Source organism: Tenrec ecaudatus, chromosome 10 (genome assembly GCF_050624435.1).
Source record: "Tenrec ecaudatus isolate mTenEca1 chromosome 10, mTenEca1.hap1, whole genome shotgun sequence".
In the NCBI taxonomy this organism is placed as follows: domain Eukaryota; kingdom Metazoa; phylum Chordata; class Mammalia; order Afrosoricida; family Tenrecidae; genus Tenrec; species Tenrec ecaudatus.
Window position 1 is genome coordinate 107,544,598 of NC_134539.1, and position 16,331 is coordinate 107,560,928.

The following is a 16,331-nucleotide window of genomic DNA, read 5'->3' on the forward strand; positions in this document are numbered from 1 at the left end:
CAGTGGAAGTTTCCATGAGACATGTGTAGCTGATGGGTCGGTCGGTAAGCATTAGAAATAAACACGTTGTTTGAGCAGCTGCCCACCAGGAGCGGGTGAATTCCAGCGTCTCCCAGGAGCACTCACTACCATAGGAAACTACGGTAGACATAATGACCCAGCCAGGGCAGGGGGACGTGTGATGGGTGACCCCAGAAATGGCCTCTCCGGCACCATCATTTAGGAGCTTTGCCATAGTAAAGGTTTGAAGGGACAGTAGGCTTTGGAAATGGCTAGTGAACCTTTCCAGATGCCAAGCACCTACTGCCGGCGGCCCATTCTGACTGTGGTGACCCTGTGGAGCAGAGTAGAAGTGCCTGTGGGTTTCCAAGACCATGACTCCTTACGGGAGCAGACCGTCTCATCTTTCTCCCATGGGGTTTGAACCATTGACCTTCTGGTCCCCATCCCAATGCTTAGCCCATAGTGCCACTAGGGTTCCTAATGGAGCTTTGGGGAGTTGCGAATTGAAATCTGGTGATCCCACAAACCTAGCTCGCCTGGCCCTTATGTTTCCTCACCCTACTCCTTTATCCCAGTTGACCGACTCTCAGGATACCTCGCCCCCTCCCCCTTCACCCTCTCTCCCCATGGTCTTCCTCTCATAGTTGGTGGGCACTATTTGGGGACTCCACGTAGCCAGTCTCCGGGCCAGACCGCACTGACCACTCCACCACTGCACATGGGAACTAGGCACGCATCCACTTGGGCATGTTTTTGCCCAGGCCGAGAGGGTGCTGACCCTGCTTTGGTGGTTTCTAGCATGTTTGCCGAATGAGGCTCCTGAGCTTGCTGGGCCTCAGAAACCAGAAGCAAACCCAAATTCAATGCCATCAAGTCGATGCCAACTCCTAATGTCCCTGTAGGAAGGGTAGCTCTGCTACCCAGGTGTTTCCCAAATGAACTCTTTAGCAGAGTAGAAAGCCCATCTCCCGTGGAGCGGCTGGTGGTCTCCAAGTGAGGTGGATCACAGCCCAGTGCAAAACCACTCTGCCACCAGGAGTCCTTGTGGGCCTTCAGTCACTGCTGGCACGCTGATAGCCCTGAGATGAGCTGCGGTTCTCTGGAAGGTTGGCCAGCTTTTCTTAAATGCCCATTTGAAGAGACGCCTATCACTGCTTTCACCGAGGAAAACAAAGCTGGACGCTAGAGACTATATGTTGTGCAGTTACACTCAAGAAATGAATCTCAGTCGCCTGCCTTTTTTGGGGGTCCGGCATGAGTTCTGATTTTGTCATTGATGAGCTGACAGTTTGGGGCGTGTTTCCTAATCGGCGATCCTCACTCTCGGTAGGAAATGGAGTAACCAGGGTTCTCCGCAGCTCAGGCTTGCTGAAGGAAGGTGACTAGTAACAAGTGCTTCCTCCTAGCCAGGGGCTCCACCCAGGGCCCACTCCTAGGAGGCTCGGCAGCACTAGCTCACCTCCTGATTGAAGGAATCCAGGGCCACCCGAGGCAAGAAGAGCCCTCAAGGGTGGGGACGTGGCCCCAGGTAGTAATCCAGGGTGCTCCTCAGTTTCTGTGCAGACACTGCACCCAGCGCTCCCCTGTTGTCAGGCCTCGATTTTCAATCACAGCTTGTCCCAGAACAGAGGCAGCAGAGAGGGCAGGGGTGATGGCCTGACATGACCTCTGTGTCTTGTCTCACAGTCGTGCACTGGCTGAGCTGTGGCCAACACGTGCCAGATTCCTTACCTGTCTTCAACTCATGGGACGGTGGACTCTCAGAATGGAAAGGCAGGTGACGTTTCCTTCAAGATGCTGAGGGACACATAGGGGTCCCCACCTTGGCTTTAACACGGCTCCCTGATTGAGCAGAGCAGAGCCAGGAGAAGGCCTCCTTTCTGATGACCACATGTATGCCCCCCTCTGCCCACCGCCCACCATGGGCCATAAATGGAGCCTCTCAAGCCTGGCCTGGTAGTCTTCCCCGACTTAGCAGCCCCGTGGGACAGAGAACACAGAGTGTGAGGCTGTAGGTGAATCTTTACAGAGCAGTGAGCCTCCTCCCTCGAATGGAGCTGGGTGTGTGTCCACCACAGACCTCTGACTTAGAAGCCCAATGCTTAGCCCATGCCCCCCACCCCCACCCCCGGCTCCTTGATGGAAATAACTGCTGGGTGACTCCAAAAGCACCATTTCCCAGAGAGCCTGGAGCAGAGGGCCCAGGACTGGTTGGAACTCGGAAGGAGGTCCTAGTTTCAGCCCCACCCTATCCGCCCTGCTGCAGGATAGGCAGACAAATGGGGAGGACTGAAAGACCACCCTCCCACCCCACCTCTGGATCAGGACCTGGAGAGCCAGGCTCTGCCCCGTGACCTTGGACGAATGGCTGCGTGCACCTCTCAGTCACAGCTCTGCACCCTGGGTACTAAGGACGGTCCCAGGCTGAGTGAGTGCTGCTTCACCGCAGAGAAGCTATCCCAGGGGGCTGTGGGAATCTAGACCCACGGCTGAGCTGGGGGTTAATGCTGGCTCCCCAGAGGTGCGGGTGAGCTGTGTCTTGAAGAAACCAGGTGTCATTCCAGGCGGAAGCAACAGCTGGTGTGAAGGAGCGCAGGCGCCCTGCAGCTGAAGAGAAGGGTATGTGTGGTGGTGAGAGAGAGAGAGGCAGAGGCTCATGGGAGCAGTGCCTGGGAGGTGTAGAGCTACCCCCTGGTCCTGACGACTCTGGAGGAGCACTGAGGGCCGTTTCCCAGGGGAATGCCTCCCATGAGCATGAAGACCACTGGCAGCTGTGGAGGATAACCGGGAGGACTGGGCAGCCAAGCTCCTGAAGCGGTCAGGTGAGAGAGGGCGGCCTAAACCAGAGGAGCACTAGGGGGGGAAAGACCCAAGGAGGAAGAACTGCCAGGACTGGAGATTGGGTGGGGGGGAGGGGGGAGGTACCTGCTGCGATTCTAACTTGGCATGACTGGGTGTCTGTGTGATGGCGATACCAGTCACCTTCAGAACTAGAAGAATCATGGGAAGACCAGGCAAACATCGAATACCAGAACCATGGTGTTTGAGGGGCCTACAGGACTTAGGAGCCCTGGTGGCATCATGGAGTAGGCATTGGGCAGCAGTTGGAACCCACCAGCTATTTCCCAGGAGAAGAGGCTTTCTGTTTCCATAGCCTCAGATACCCCAATGGCCAGGGCGGCTGAGTCAGCGCCAACCCAATGGCAGTGAGATAGTGAGAGGCAGGAGTGCTCTGGGGAGCGGCCCAGACTGGACAGCAGCAGCTGGAGTGAACCGAGCAGCAAGAAGGGACAGCCGGAGGGCAGAAAGGGCGATGAGGGAAAATCCATGGGCAGGCTTCATGGACTCTTAGGGCCAACAGTGTCCAATGAGACAGAAGTCCCATGTGGGTCAGAACTCTCCAGGGGAGAGCAGGACTGTGCTGGGTAGAGTGGGGAGTGTTTGGGAAACAGGACCTTGAAAGGGAGTGTAGGCGGCCTAATCTCTACACCTTTAACCACAGGGCATGGAAGACTGGCTCTAGTTGGAGCAAGATCTCCACCTTTCCGAGATGGAGATGAAGTCAAACACACTTTATCATCACTGAACAACACCGCCACAATAGCTCTCCATAAAGGTACTCCCATAAAAGATGCTTACTAGGCACCCCGGAGGCTGCCTATCTCTAAGAGCAATCAGATTCTCTTTCCTGTCCCACCCAAAGTGCTGCTGACTCCCTTCTGACGACGCTGATACTGATCACAGGTTGTTCCCCTGGAGAGAGCTCCGGGACATCCACCGCTAACCGCTGACTCACGGTTACCTGCCCACTCTAAGTGTGTACCTGCAGGAGGCTTGCAAGCCTCAGGACGACATAAGCCCGTTGAAAAATGAATTAGCTCTCAATTCTGACATCGGAGATGACGTTCCTGTTGTCCCAGTCTGTCATTTCCTTATTGCTCCCCCTGCTCCTAGGTCCTTATTGCTCCCCCTCCCCCGCCCCGCTCCTAGGTCCTTATTGCTCCCCATGCTCCTAGGTTCTTATTGCTCCCTCTGCTCCTAGGTCCTTATTGCTCCCCCTGCTCCTAGGTCCTTATTGCTCCCTCTGCTCCTAGGTCCTTATTGCTCCCCCTGCTCCTAAGGAGCCGTTTTGACTGAGGTGAAGAGCAGAGACCAGGAGCTACAGTGGCCTTTCAAGAATCTGGCTATGACCAGAAGTGGCCCCGGAGGTTACAGAAGTGTGTGATGTGGAAGGAATGTTTGAGTTAGGCTGTTTTTACTTGCTGCCTACTTGGGGGGAGAGCTGGGCAGCAGGGAGAAGCTAGAGGTACAAGCAGAGGCAGTGAGCCAGGGCCAGAGTGGCCCAGGAGTCGGGAGCAGCCCAGGACAGAGAGCCTGAGTGACTCTGAAGGGGAGGTGGCCTCCATTAGTGAGATTGATCCTGGAGGGGACAAAAGCAGAGGGAGATTAGCCCATGTTTAGGGGACTAGGAAAAGGCGTTAAGGAGAGGCCTCACAGGATGTGAAACCGTGAGCCTGGCCATGCACCAACCAGTCCTCAATCCCTTTGCTGTGACATGGAAACAGGCCCTACAGAGGAATGGGCCTGAAGTGTCACTGTGGAATATAGTAGGCAGCACATTGCCTGGGACAGATGGACAACCTGCTGGACCAGCTTCAAGCCAGGCGCCCTGATGTTGGGGCTGTGGGGACGGATGGACGGGTGTCTGCAACCTCGCCCCAAATGTGGATAGGGCACTACCTCGTGAGGGCTGTGAAACCATCTTTGGCTCAGAATGCAGACTCTCCATTGAAAGCACCCACGCCTGATTGGTGGTATGGCCGTGTGTACGAGTGAGACGGGAGCCCTGCTTCCAAGTGTTGCTTTGCTCAGAAGCGTCTGGAATGCTGCTTTCGCAGGAGCCTCTCAAAGAACGATCACTTTATTACCACCACTCATGCACCAGCCTGGCTCTCAACAGGTCTGCCTCAGGGTACAGCTAAAATCGGGGCTCCTAGCTTAGTCAGGGGGGCCCAGGAGCAGAGCTCTAATCTGTGGCTTTGTGGGGGTGTCTGCTCAGCATTGTTGGGGAATTATGGGGCATTCCTGGCCTGGACCCCAGATGCCTTGCCAGGTTGTGAAGGCTGAAGACAGACAGGGCCCAGAGCTCCTGGCTACTGCTCCAGGCAGCCGGGGGAGGGGACTGGCACAACAGTGTGGCCATGGACATCCCTAGCCCTCTGCTTAATTGTCCAGCACGAATTGGTCATACTTGTGCCTGTGGGAACTTCGGGCTCTGAAGGAAGACGGCACATGGAATAAAGAGCCAGGCAGGCTGACCGGTGCTAGCCTGAGCTCTGCCCTCCAGCACCAGCCAGGTGAGGGCAGCAGGAGTCACGCTGCAGAGGGTGGGCCAGAGTCATTGTCGCCAATCAGGAGCATCAATGACAGGTGGCCGTTAAGAGGAGGGTTTGCTGTGTACTGTCCTCACCAGGTGACAGCTTAGGGTGGGAAGGAGCATGTGACAGCCAGGGGTGGGCAGCCTTTGTACTCCTCCAAGCTGGGGTGGTCCAAGTCCCCACGATTTCTGTGCAGAGTGGTGTCCGGCGTCTGGTCACTAGGGGGGCCAGTCGTTCTCACACAAACGCACCGGGGTTCCTTGGCACCTGGCTTGTACAGCTTCCTGGGGACGCCAGTCCAGTCTCTGCTCACACCTCCACTGCGGAGAGAAGGAGAGAGGCCGTGTCCACACTGGCACCACCCGTCTCTGAGAAGGGGGAGGGCAGCGCAGCCCCTCCATCCCTGCCGGCTGCCACAGCTGCCACAGGGATTCCCCGCGGGCCTGTGAGGGCCTCAGCAGCACTCAGTGACCAGGTCCTTTCTCTCCTCAGCCCACAACAGACACTCAGGCCCAGGGCTCTGACCCTGAAACCTCAACCCACCCTGCAAGGACCCAGGCCTGGATGTTGCCATGTTTTAGCGATAGAGACATCCGCGCTGGCCCAGCACAGCCTGAGCCCCCCATCCCCAACCCCCCAGGGCTGGCTTCACCCCGGGTCCCAAACCCAGGCTGCTCTGGTCTCCCTGGCCTGTGGAAGGAAGAAGAGATGGCTCAGGGTCACCTGTCAGGTCAGGGTCCCTCTGTGACCCGGTCACCTTCCCAAATCCCCTGGACAAGTCCCCTCACATCACCTCCAGTCCCTCCTCATGCTGGCAGGAAGGGGCCTTTCTGTCTAGCTGGGACTCCGTTTGGGTCTGCCTGGTAATGCTCTGAACTGACAGTGTTTCGAAGCCCACCTGAGGGTCCATGCAAGTGCCCCTCCCCTCCAGGCCCCCCCCCCCAGGTGGCAGGAATGACTTGTGCTGACCAAGAGGAGCCCAAGGGGCTGTGTGAGAATGTATTTTGCCATCTGCTGCTGGGGTTGGGGAGATTAAAAAAGAAGCCAGGCAATAAATAAATAGCTAGATAAATTCTTAAAAAAGAAAGAAAGAAAGAAACCAGGCAGGAGCCGAGAATCTGTCAAGTGTCAGCAGCATGGCCCCACCATCAGTGATTTTAAAAATTCTCCAGAAGATTCTAATGTGGTCAGAGTCAAGAGCCACCAGGCCTCGGCATGTGTGTGTGTGCGAGCAGCCCCTGGGTCCCCTGGCGGCTCCACTGATGAATGCAGACAGCCGCCAGCAGTCTGCTGCGCGGGCAGCCTGTGTACCTCTGTGGGGAGCACCAGAAGCGGGTGCCCCTGGCCGAGCTCCACTCAGTGTTGCATGGGGGGAACATCTGCTTCTCTCTCATGTCCTGCTCACTCGCCTCCAGACCTTTGCTGATCATGGCTTCCACCAGGGTCAGCGCTGGCGTGGGGAGCCCATCCTCTCCGTAGAACCTCCCGATGACCTTTCCTGTGGGACAGGACAGCTGAGGTCAGGGTAACCGAGGGAGGGGCGCACAGATGCTCAGCTTTCCGAACACATCCCCCGGGGCTCAACTCCCGACCCACTTCAGGAAGAGAAGGCTGTCGGTTCCCGAAAGACAGAGGGAGGCTAGCAGTTGGAGTCACTACGCAATGGCAGGGGGAGAGCGGAGCTACAGCCGCGGCAGCAGGAGTCCCGCAGCCTGCAGGGCAGGGGGGAAAGGGACCCGTTCTCCTTTGGTGCCAGGACATTCACCTCCCGCCACAGGCACAGCTGGCGTCTGTCTTTAGCTTCTGAGCTGCCGGAGCTCCAGCGCCCTGGCTTTTCTCTGCCGAGGTCACGGTCAGCTGCTCCCCGGCCTCACATACGCATTCCCTGGACTGCTGGCTGGCCCTCACTGCCCAGGTCTCAGTGGAGCGGCTGTCTCCGCCAAGAGCTCCCTCACCAACCATCCTGAAGGTGGCTCCTGCCTCCGCCCCCTTCCCAGCACTCGTCACACCCCAGGGGCATGCTCCACGCAGCCAGCCCTCTCTGGCCTTATGTAGGATGCTTCTCCCAGGTGACGGCCCAAACTCCAATTGGCTTTATAAGCGAGGGTTCCTTTTAAATACTTGTTGAGTGAAGCAAATGGGCCAGGGCCCCGCTATGATCCAGCTCTGCACTGCATGGTGCCAAGCCTGTCTGGTGGGTTTTTCACACAAGACAGATGAGACCGGGACCCCAAACCCCTGCTCAATCTGGAGCCAGCCTGGCCTCAAAGCCACCACATCTGGCCGCTGCGAGGTGTCAGGCAACTTCCTGGATGTCTTCACTCCAAGGTGAATGCTTATAATAAAGGTCCCCCACCATCCCTGTCCCCGACATGTCCTGAGGGCCACCCTCTCCTACAGAATGAGGGGATGCGTGGTAGGATGTGGCCAGAACTGTCACTTATTCAAAGCACCCAAACCTGTTGCTAGCGAGTCGATTTTGCCTCAGGCCGCTCTATAGAGCAGCGGTTCTCAACCTGTGGGTCGCAATCACATGAGGAACTGCATTAAAAGGTCCCGGCATTAGGAAGGTTGAGAACCCCTGCTCTACAGGGTTTCCAAGCAGACAGCCTCATCTTTCTCCTGAGGAGTCAGGAGGGTTTGAAGCCCTGGCCTTGTGGTTGGCAGTCAACACTCACAGTACACACACACACACACACACACACACACACACACACACACACACACACACATTCATACCTGATCAAGGGAACTAGTTCGCTCATCTCATCGCACAGTGTTTGGACTGCATCTTGGTCCAGTCGCAGGACCCCCCTGTCACTCTGTGTTGGAGTTCTTGTCTTTATTAATATAGTAAAATTCTGCCCAGCCTCTTGTAGAATGGGAGACCCAGCCCCCTGAAGGGCAGCTGGATGGGCAGAGATCAGTTCCTTCCGTGGCAGACGGGGTTGGGGCATGAGGGAAGATCTGGGGGAGATGGGGGTGAGAACAAAGGGGTGTTGCAGGTTGGGGTGGCAAGGGCCAGCAATGGAGCGGGGTGGTGGGGTGGGGTGGTGGTGGTGGTCTGCCAGTGGTAAAGTGCCAACTTGAGCAGTGCTGGCACCTAGCCCACTGGGATGTGCAGGGAGCAGAGGCATCGGCCATGAAGGATGAAGAGCTCAGTTCTCGGGAAAGGAGACACGTTGTCATGACAGAGACAGAGTCACGAGGAAGAGGGAGAGGGCTCTTCAGGGACAGGCCTGTCCCGGTGGAGTGGGCTGTGTCTGAGTGGGGCTCCGGGGAGAGCATCTGACCGGCTCAGTCTGCCGGGTGTGCAGAGCAGGCTAGCGCTCAGTGTCTCTTCTGTCCCTTCAGGATGGGGCAAGGTGGCTGTCTCCCACCAGCAGGCAGCACACACAGCACCCTGCACAGCTGGCTCGAACAAATGGTGAGGTGGCATCCCTGTGTCCCATCTGGGAGACAAAGCCCTGAAGAGGGACACAGGCTCATTTCTGCCTCCTCGAGGGCAAAAAGATGGGAGGTGTCAAAGTGGGGTGCATGTAGGGTCCAGTCCTTCCTGGCTGTGGAAAGGCTAGATGCCCAGATCACAGATGACGCCAGCAATTGCTGACTTTGGGAAACCAAGGCCTGGCGATCTTCTCCCCGGAAGAAAGGGAGGGACGCCTGGCTCCCACCCACCTCCTCCTGTGCTCACTGCCACACCAAGGGCCAGGGTTCACGGTGGAGCGTGAAGAGGGTCGTGTTCTGATTTCAACCTTGGGTCCAATCCTCAAAGAACCTCAGCCTCCCAAACCCTTGCCCTCAAGTCTGTGCAGCCTCGTCTTTTTCCCACAGAGCTATGGCTAGCGGCCCAGTGCTAATCTTACCACAGTGCACCAGGGCTCCTTCCAAGAACCCCGGCCCCTCGGGACAAATGGCGAGACCCCCGCACGCAATCTCTGGACAGAAACTGTGGACTACCTACCAACAAATTCATAGTTCTTCTCATAGAAGGAGAGCCAGGTGTGAAGGGTCAGCATGTCGGAAAAGGACAAGTCAGAGACGTCGTCCACAAGGCCTGCCTCTGTGTAGTCCCCAGTCACAAAGGCTCTGGAGGCATCTCGGCCTGCAGGAGAGAAGTTTCCAACCGATTAGTTTGGAAATCAGCCCTTTTCTGGGAAACATCTGAACCCCTTCAGACAATGCGAATGTGCCCCCTCCTCTCTCCAGCCCACCTCTGTGATGCCGCTCCTGTATCATGGACACATCTTCCTTGAGGTGCTGGGCTGCTAATAGCAAGGTCAGCAGTACAAACCCCCTAGCTGCTCCGTGCGTCAAAGAGGAGGCTTTCTGCACCCGTGCAAAGTTAGTCTCAGACACCTACAAGGGGAAGTTCTGGCCTGTCCTCTGGGATCACTACCAGTCGGAATCAAATGGACAGCTTTTGGTTTCCTTTACTCCCCACAACTTCTGAACTTGGCTGCCCACGCCCCTTGCCTCCCTTGACACCATACTCTTGGTTTCCCTCTGATCTTACTAGCGCCTCCTTTTCTACCAGCCTCAGGGGTCAATTTCTGTGCACCTGCCCTGCTCGTTCATCAGCAGCCCTGGTGGCACAGTGACCGAGTGCTTGCCTGCTAACCAAGAGAAGGGCAGTTGGCACCCGCCAGCTGTTTTCTTGGTAGAAAGATGAGGCCGGGTGCTTCCGCGGAGATCCCACCCTTGGAAACCCTCTGGGACACGTCCACTCTGTCCCGTTGGATTGCTAGGCAGCAGAATCAATTTGATGGCAGTGGGCTTGGTGATTGTTTTTTAAATCCTCCACTCTCCTGGTTCCCCTACAGCAGCTTGCCAGATGAGACTTCTCTTTCGCTCCAGCTATACACAGCTGTCTACTCAGCATCTCAACCGTCTTATGAAAAAACCCCAAACTAAGTTCAATGCCATTCTGAATTGATTGTGGCGCAAAGCGACCCTTTAGGACAGGGTTAAACGGCCCTGTGGGTTTCTGAGACAGTCGCTCCTTACAGGAGTAGAAAAACTCATCTCTCTCCCAGGGAGCACCCAGTGGTTTTGAACTGTCAACTTTACAGTTGGCAGCCTAGCCCGCCGCTGTCTTACAGACATCACAAATTCAGAATGCCCACACTGAACTAATGATCACCAGCCCCCGTGGCCCAGGAAGCCTGCCCTGACTCTGGTTTTCTCTCATTCCCTATATACTCGTTGCCCAATCCAGAACTCAGTCCTCCACACCTTTCGTCCTCGACACCTTTCATCCTCCAGAGCCAATCACTCCCCAAGGCCTACACTGTCTTTTAAAATAGTCCTGATATCAGCCCACTCGCCTCTCTGTGCTGCTGCTTCTCAGGGGAAGTGCTATAGCAGGTTTCGCTTCGAACGGTCTCCCCACACGGTCTTTTCCCATCACTCGATTCTCCACGCAGCTCTTAGGCGGATTTGTGATGGTTTTAGAACTCATTTTTGCTGTTGAGAACACTCATAGCCAAACCACATGCCGTTCACTTTCCATGTGTACATTTCTGTAGCACGGCTGACGTTCGTCCAGTGGTGCAGCGGTCTCCTCAGCCTGACACTTCAAGCACAACCTGATTATGCCAGCTTGCTGCTTATGAATCCCTCGTGGCTTCTGTCCTGGGACAATGGCTGAAGGGCCTGGCAAGGCATTCGGCACCTGCACCACGCCACTGTCTTCGCCCTGTTCCAGCCAGCCTTCATGTTCACACCTTCAGTTCTGTCCACGGCCTGGGCTCCTCACTTACGGGGCCTGGCACACGTGGTTGGCATTGACCTACCTGTTCACTTGCTGATTGCCTCCTCCTCCAGGTTTTTCACGGCTATGGCCCTATCTGCCCCCCCCCCCAAGCCCCACCAAAGTGAGAAAGACCCAAATTCCCATCAACTCAAGAACAGATCAGCCAAACGTGGTGTAGTTATACAGTGGGAGATTTTTGCCCATAAAAGAAAACGGGAAGGCCTGCTGCGACATGGACAAACTCTGAAACCAGTAGGTGAAGTGAGAGCAAGATCACACAGAAGGCACACGCATAACCCGATCTGCATGACATGTCCAGTACAGACGGGCCCACAGGGTATATACATTCGTGCCCGCTGGGGACTTGAAGGGGTGGGAGGGTAGTTTCCTTTCTGAGGTGACAACAATGTTCTGAAATGAAGCAGTGGTAACATCTGCACCACCCTGTGACCACAGTATAATACTAAAAATGAAAAATGACATGTATATTTCTGAAGGATAAATTTGATGTTACGTGAACGCTGTCTAAATTAAATGCCACTCAGAATACTGAATGCGCAAGTACAGATGAACCTCTCCGCTTCCCCACTAGGCTGGGTGGGTGAGCAGTGGGCATGCTGGAGACACAGTATGGGCATCTCTGATGCCCAGCACAAGACAGGTCCCACGGTAGACAGCTGCCCTCAGTTCACAATTCCCACCGAGCCCATGTGGAACTGTGCTTCGTGAGGTTTTCAGTGGCTGATTTTTTTTCTGCCCAGGAAGTGCTAGGCCTTCCTTCTGCCGTATTTCTGGGTGCCCTTAAACCTATCTTTTAGTTAGCAGCCAAGCGTGCTAATCAGTTGTACCACCCAGGGGCTCTGGCCACATAGTGGCCCAAACCCACGGCCATCGAGTTGACTGTGACGCCTAGTGACCTTATACGGGGTTTCCGATCCTGTACAGCTTGATGGGCACAGTGTGGCCTTCCTCCCGAGGAGTAGCTGGTGGGTCTGAGCCATGACGGTGCCACAGGCAGCCCAAGTCCATCCCACAGCACCATCAGAGGTCTTCAGTCCCAGAGGGCTCACTCACTAGTCAGTGGATGAATCTGGACACAGGAGTTCAGTAGACCGAAGCAAACAAAGGAAAAAGGTCATGCCAGCAATGACAGGTGTTGCCTTCCCCACCTGTACATCCAGTCAGAACTGCTGCAGTTTCCCTGTATCCAAACTTACTGCCACCCACCCTCAGGAGGGCTCCGGGACTGGCCGTCTTCAGAGGAGCAGGGCCCTCATCTATTTGCAGTGGAGAGGCTGGCGGGTTTGAACCCGACTTTACCAGGAACAGCCCGGCACTTCACCCATGGCACCACCAGGCCTCCCAAAGGCACTTTCAGCTGGCAGAGGGGAAAGCTCTCAGTTCCAGTCTCCATCATGCTCTCCGCTCGGTGCTTTCCCCCAGGGTCCCTGACACGCATTCTGAGGTGAGACACCCCAGGTCCTGGAAAACTGACACTCCGCAGGCCTCCCTTTCAAGGTCTCCCCGCTTGGTGGGTTGAACCTTGCGGCCAGCAGTCAGGTCCTTCCCTGTGTGTACTCCAGGGACTCCTGGGTGGCCCTGGGAAAGTCCCGTCCCCTGCAGGATAGAGGAGCTTGGCAAGACCACTGAATTGACTCCCTTCTCTGTCACTGCTTTTATTTCCAGTGTTCTCCCTGGAGGGGACAAAAGATCCTATGAACATGAACAGTGGAAAATGTGTATTTAACACCAGCCTCCTCACAGTCCTTCAGCTTGCTCTGCCTTTTAAAAGATACCTGGAAGTGGGTCTGGGCCCTCTACCCGACCAGGCTTGCCAGACAAAACCTCCACCAAGGCTGTTGAACCTAGGGCAACTGCTGCTGGTCCTGGGCTGTCAAAGCCTTCAGCAAACCTCCTCCTTCCCTGGCCTCAGCTGCAAAACAAAGGCTGCAGATGACCTTCCTTTGACAAACGTCCTTGGAGTCTAACCTCAGTGCAGAGAACTGGGGGGAGGGGAGTGGGAGAGGAGGGCGGCCAGATCCTGCACTATCCACACACAATCTTTTTTCTAGTTGGAGCAAGAGTAATTCAAATCAAATGTAGGATTTTTAAAGGTAACTTGGGGGAAGAGGGAGGTGAGGTGGGACGATTATTTTAGAGGGACCCTAAAAAGCCCCTCTACTTTAAAGGTTTAGTTTCAATCACCCTATAAGGGTCACTATGTGTCGGCACCCACCCAGGCAGGCCCCACTCCCACGAGCCCCACGTTTCCGACCCAGCAGGTGTCGCGGCTTCTGACAGTGGAAGGCGAACGGGAAGCGGGCGCTGTGTTGTTCGAATAGAAGGCACGATGGGCGGTGGGGAATGAGAGGGTTGAAGCCCTTAACAGATGCTTCGAGTCCAGCCAGGGAAAGAGGCCAGAGTTTGGCGCACTGGTCGGATGAATGGGAGGCGGGCTCAGCAAACGAACGAACGAATGAATAAAAGGCAGGCAGCGCTCGGCCCGCGCAGAAGCAGGAAAGGCATGAACCACCTGGAGGATACCTGCGAAGCCGCTATAGTGGGCCCCAGGCTCGTAGTGTCTCCGGCCAGAGGACACATCGTAGACGCGGCCCAGCAACGCCAAATAGAGGCCCGGGTCCCCCGGGCCGCCGCGATAGCGGGCCAGCTCCTCGGGCAGAAAAAGGCGGAAGCCAGCGCGGGCACTCCACCCGCCCATCAACCACGCTGCCACCACCGCCGCTGCCGCTGCGGCCAAGCTCAGCACCAGCTCACGCCCGCCGACTTTTAGCATTTAGACTGCCGCCCCCCCTCCGCGCTTCAGCAGTGGCCTCTTCTCTATCTGAAACCAAGATGGAGGGGACGCCGGCCGTGATGTCACTGGCGCGACGCTCTAGCTCCCTTGTCCGCCAAGCACTAAGGGGACAAGGGAGGTTTGAAAGGCTTTGGCGAGGAGTTCACGCCCTGATTCCTCCTCTTTCTCGTGCTTTGTTTTCGCGAAGCTTGCAGAAGTGGAAGGATTCCAGGAACGCTGGACAGCGGCACACCTCCCAGGCTAGCTGGTTGGCTGCCCTCAACAAAAATGGCGGCACAAGCGTGAGGACGCTAATACGTGATGACGTTATGACAGACACGCCCTCTTGGAACTCAGAGTCCCGCCCTTTGCGGCGGCTCGGCCGGCCTAGCTGTCGGTGGGCCAGCTGAGTCCGCTTGACGGCGCCTTTGCGACAGCAGCGCTCACTTGACGGCGAGGAAGCCGGAAGCCGCCGCCGTCGTCCCCTCCCCGTCCCCGCCCGCCGGGTGCCGTCGGAGGTTGACAGGTCGAGGCGGGGAGGCGGCGGCGGCGGCGGCATAGCCGGGCGCCCAAGACGGAGTCCCCATGGGGAACGCTCCGAGTCACAGCAGTGAAGACGAAGCGGCGGCCCCCGGGGGCGAGTCCTGGAGTCCGCACCAGGACTGGGCCGCAGACTGGGGCACGACCCCCGGCTCGGGCCTCGCGGCCCCGGCGCTACCGCTGGCCGCGGCGTTGCTGGAGCCGGCCCGGCTGCGAGAGGCGGCGGCTGCGCTGCGGCCCACGCCGCCCTGTGAGTCGCTGGTGTCGAGGCACCACGGCGCGCTGTTGCGCTGGCTGGAAGAGCGGCTGGGCCGCGGCGAAGAGTCCGTCACCCTGGAGCAGTTCCGGGAGCTGCTGGAGGCTCGCGGCGCCGGCTGCTCGGGCGAGCAGTTCGAGGAGGTCAGGGTGGGCTGGTCACGGCGCGGGGGGCGGGGACAGGGCTGGCGCCTTCCAGGACGAGAAGTGCCGCCAGCGGCTTAGGAGAAGCCGGGTGGGTTCCGAGAATCGGGGCGTGGGGCTGCCGGTACTCACGTGGCGCTCTCGCTACGCCTGTCTCTTGCTAACCTTTCTGAGACGGATGGACAGCCCAGACTAGGCCGCCCGTCTCTGATCTGAAGAGCTGGACCGAGCCCAGCGGCTCTGCATGTGTAGTACAGTCCTTTGGGCAACTGGCTGACTGACGCTGGGTCAGCGCCCTGCCGCTGGATCGGCGCTTACTGGAGCTTGCTTATCAGAGGCCGGAGCAGTTCTAGGGTTCAGGGAGCGCCACTGAGAGCCATTCATTTTACTGGCCCGTGAAGTTGCTCGGCGCACCTTCCTAGTTCCGGGTGAGCTCCCAGGGAACGTGGATGGAGCGTCACAGCCTACAAGAACACTCCGATAGCCGTTCTCATCTCGCACAAAAGCGAAATGCCTTGGCGTCAGTGCTGACTCAGCGAACCGCTGTGGGTTTGGGAGAGTGTAACTGTTGACAGGAGTAGAGCCCAGTCTTTCTCCAGCAGAGCTGGGGGTGGTTTCCAACCGGCGACCATGGGGGTCGCAGCCCAACGTGTAAACACTACACCACCTTTCCCAAAACATTTATTTTTAAGACACCCACTCCCCCACCCCCAAAGAACCCTAAGGGTACTTCAGATTTATTTAAACCTCCAGAAAAGAGTCTTGGTAACGCCCTGCTTAAAGCGCTCAGCCACAAACCGAAAGGACAGCGGTTGGAACCCCGAACCCACCAAGCTATTCTTAGATGCATTTGGCAGTCTGTTTCTGTAGAGGTTTACAGCCCTGGAATCCAAGGGACAGGTCTACTCTGTCCTGCAGAGTTGGAATTGGCTGGTCACCGGTGGGTTGGGGTTGGACCTTAAACCTCAATGTGGCCGAAAAGCCAGCAGCCCTGGTGGTGTTGCAGGTGAGGTGTGTTGACAGTGGGTACAGCCCCGAACTGAGAGGCAAAGAGGTTTCTTGAGATTACTGGTTATTTGATGGCTTTGGTCTAATCAGCATCATCTTTATTAAATCATTAACAATCGACTGATCTGGCAGCAAATGGTTACATGTGGAAGGGATCATAGGCATTGTCTGTTCTGGACAGGTCATTTTAGACTAAGTAGTGACTTACCCAGTTTGGAACTCTTGTGGTGTGCAGTGTTTACACATTTGCTAACTGCAGGGTGACCTGTTCGAAACCACCAGCTGCTTAGCAGGAGAAAGACGAGGCTTACAGCCACTCCTGTAAAAAAGGGACTTAAAGTCACTCCCGTAAAGAGTGACAATCTCCGAAACACACTAGGGCAGTTCTACCCTGTCCTCTAGGGCTGATGTGAGTGGGCATCGTCTCGATGGCAGTGCGTTTGAAATTTGGTTG

At 56.6% G+C, this 16,331-nt stretch overlaps 2 protein-coding genes across 3 annotated transcripts in view; one reads left to right on the forward strand and one right to left on the reverse strand.

The window, feature by feature from the left end:
• Positions 1 to 4,910: 4,910 nt before the first annotated feature.
• Positions 4,911 to 14,358, reverse strand: CYB5D2 (cytochrome b5 domain containing 2). Its single transcript, XM_075561169.1, has 4 exons — positions 13,681 to 14,358; positions 9,346 to 9,486; positions 6,693 to 6,879; positions 4,911 to 5,701 (listed from the first exon to the last, which is right to left on the reverse strand). The coding sequence occupies exons 1-4, from the start codon at positions 13,928 to 13,930 to the stop codon at positions 5,485 to 5,487; spliced, it is 795 nt and encodes a 264-aa protein (XP_075417284.1). The 5' UTR covers positions 13,931 to 14,358; the 3' UTR covers positions 4,911 to 5,484.
• A 37-nt stretch (positions 14,359 to 14,395) lies between these two features.
• The window catches only part of ZZEF1 (zinc finger ZZ-type and EF-hand domain containing 1), a 115,527-nt gene continuing 113,591 nt past the window's right edge, over positions 14,396 to 16,331 (forward strand). For both annotated transcript variants that reach the window (XM_075561167.1, XM_075561168.1), the window contains exon 1: positions 14,396 to 14,869. In XM_075561167.1, coding sequence (XP_075417282.1) covers positions 14,516 to 14,869 — 354 coding nt within the window. In that variant the 5' untranslated portion in view covers positions 14,396 to 14,515. The remainder of the gene's footprint in view (positions 14,870 to 16,331) is intronic.

What these genes read in the sequence shown, in the direction of transcription:
- CYB5D2 (XM_075561169.1), bottom strand. Translation starts at nt 13,930, where the DNA reads ATGCTAAAAGTCGGCGGGCGTGAGCTGGTGCTGAGCTTGGCCGCAGCG. An exon ending in GAAGAACTATGAATTTGTTG is followed by an intron (nt 6,880 to 9,345) that starts GTAGGTAGTCCA and finishes CCTGTCCCACAG; the next exon opens with GAAAGGTCATCGGGAGGTTC. An exon ending in TTCTGGTGCTCCCCACAGAG is followed by an intron (nt 5,702 to 6,692) that starts GTACACAGGCTG and finishes TTCTCTCCGCAG; the next exon opens with TGGAGGTGTGAGCAGAGACT.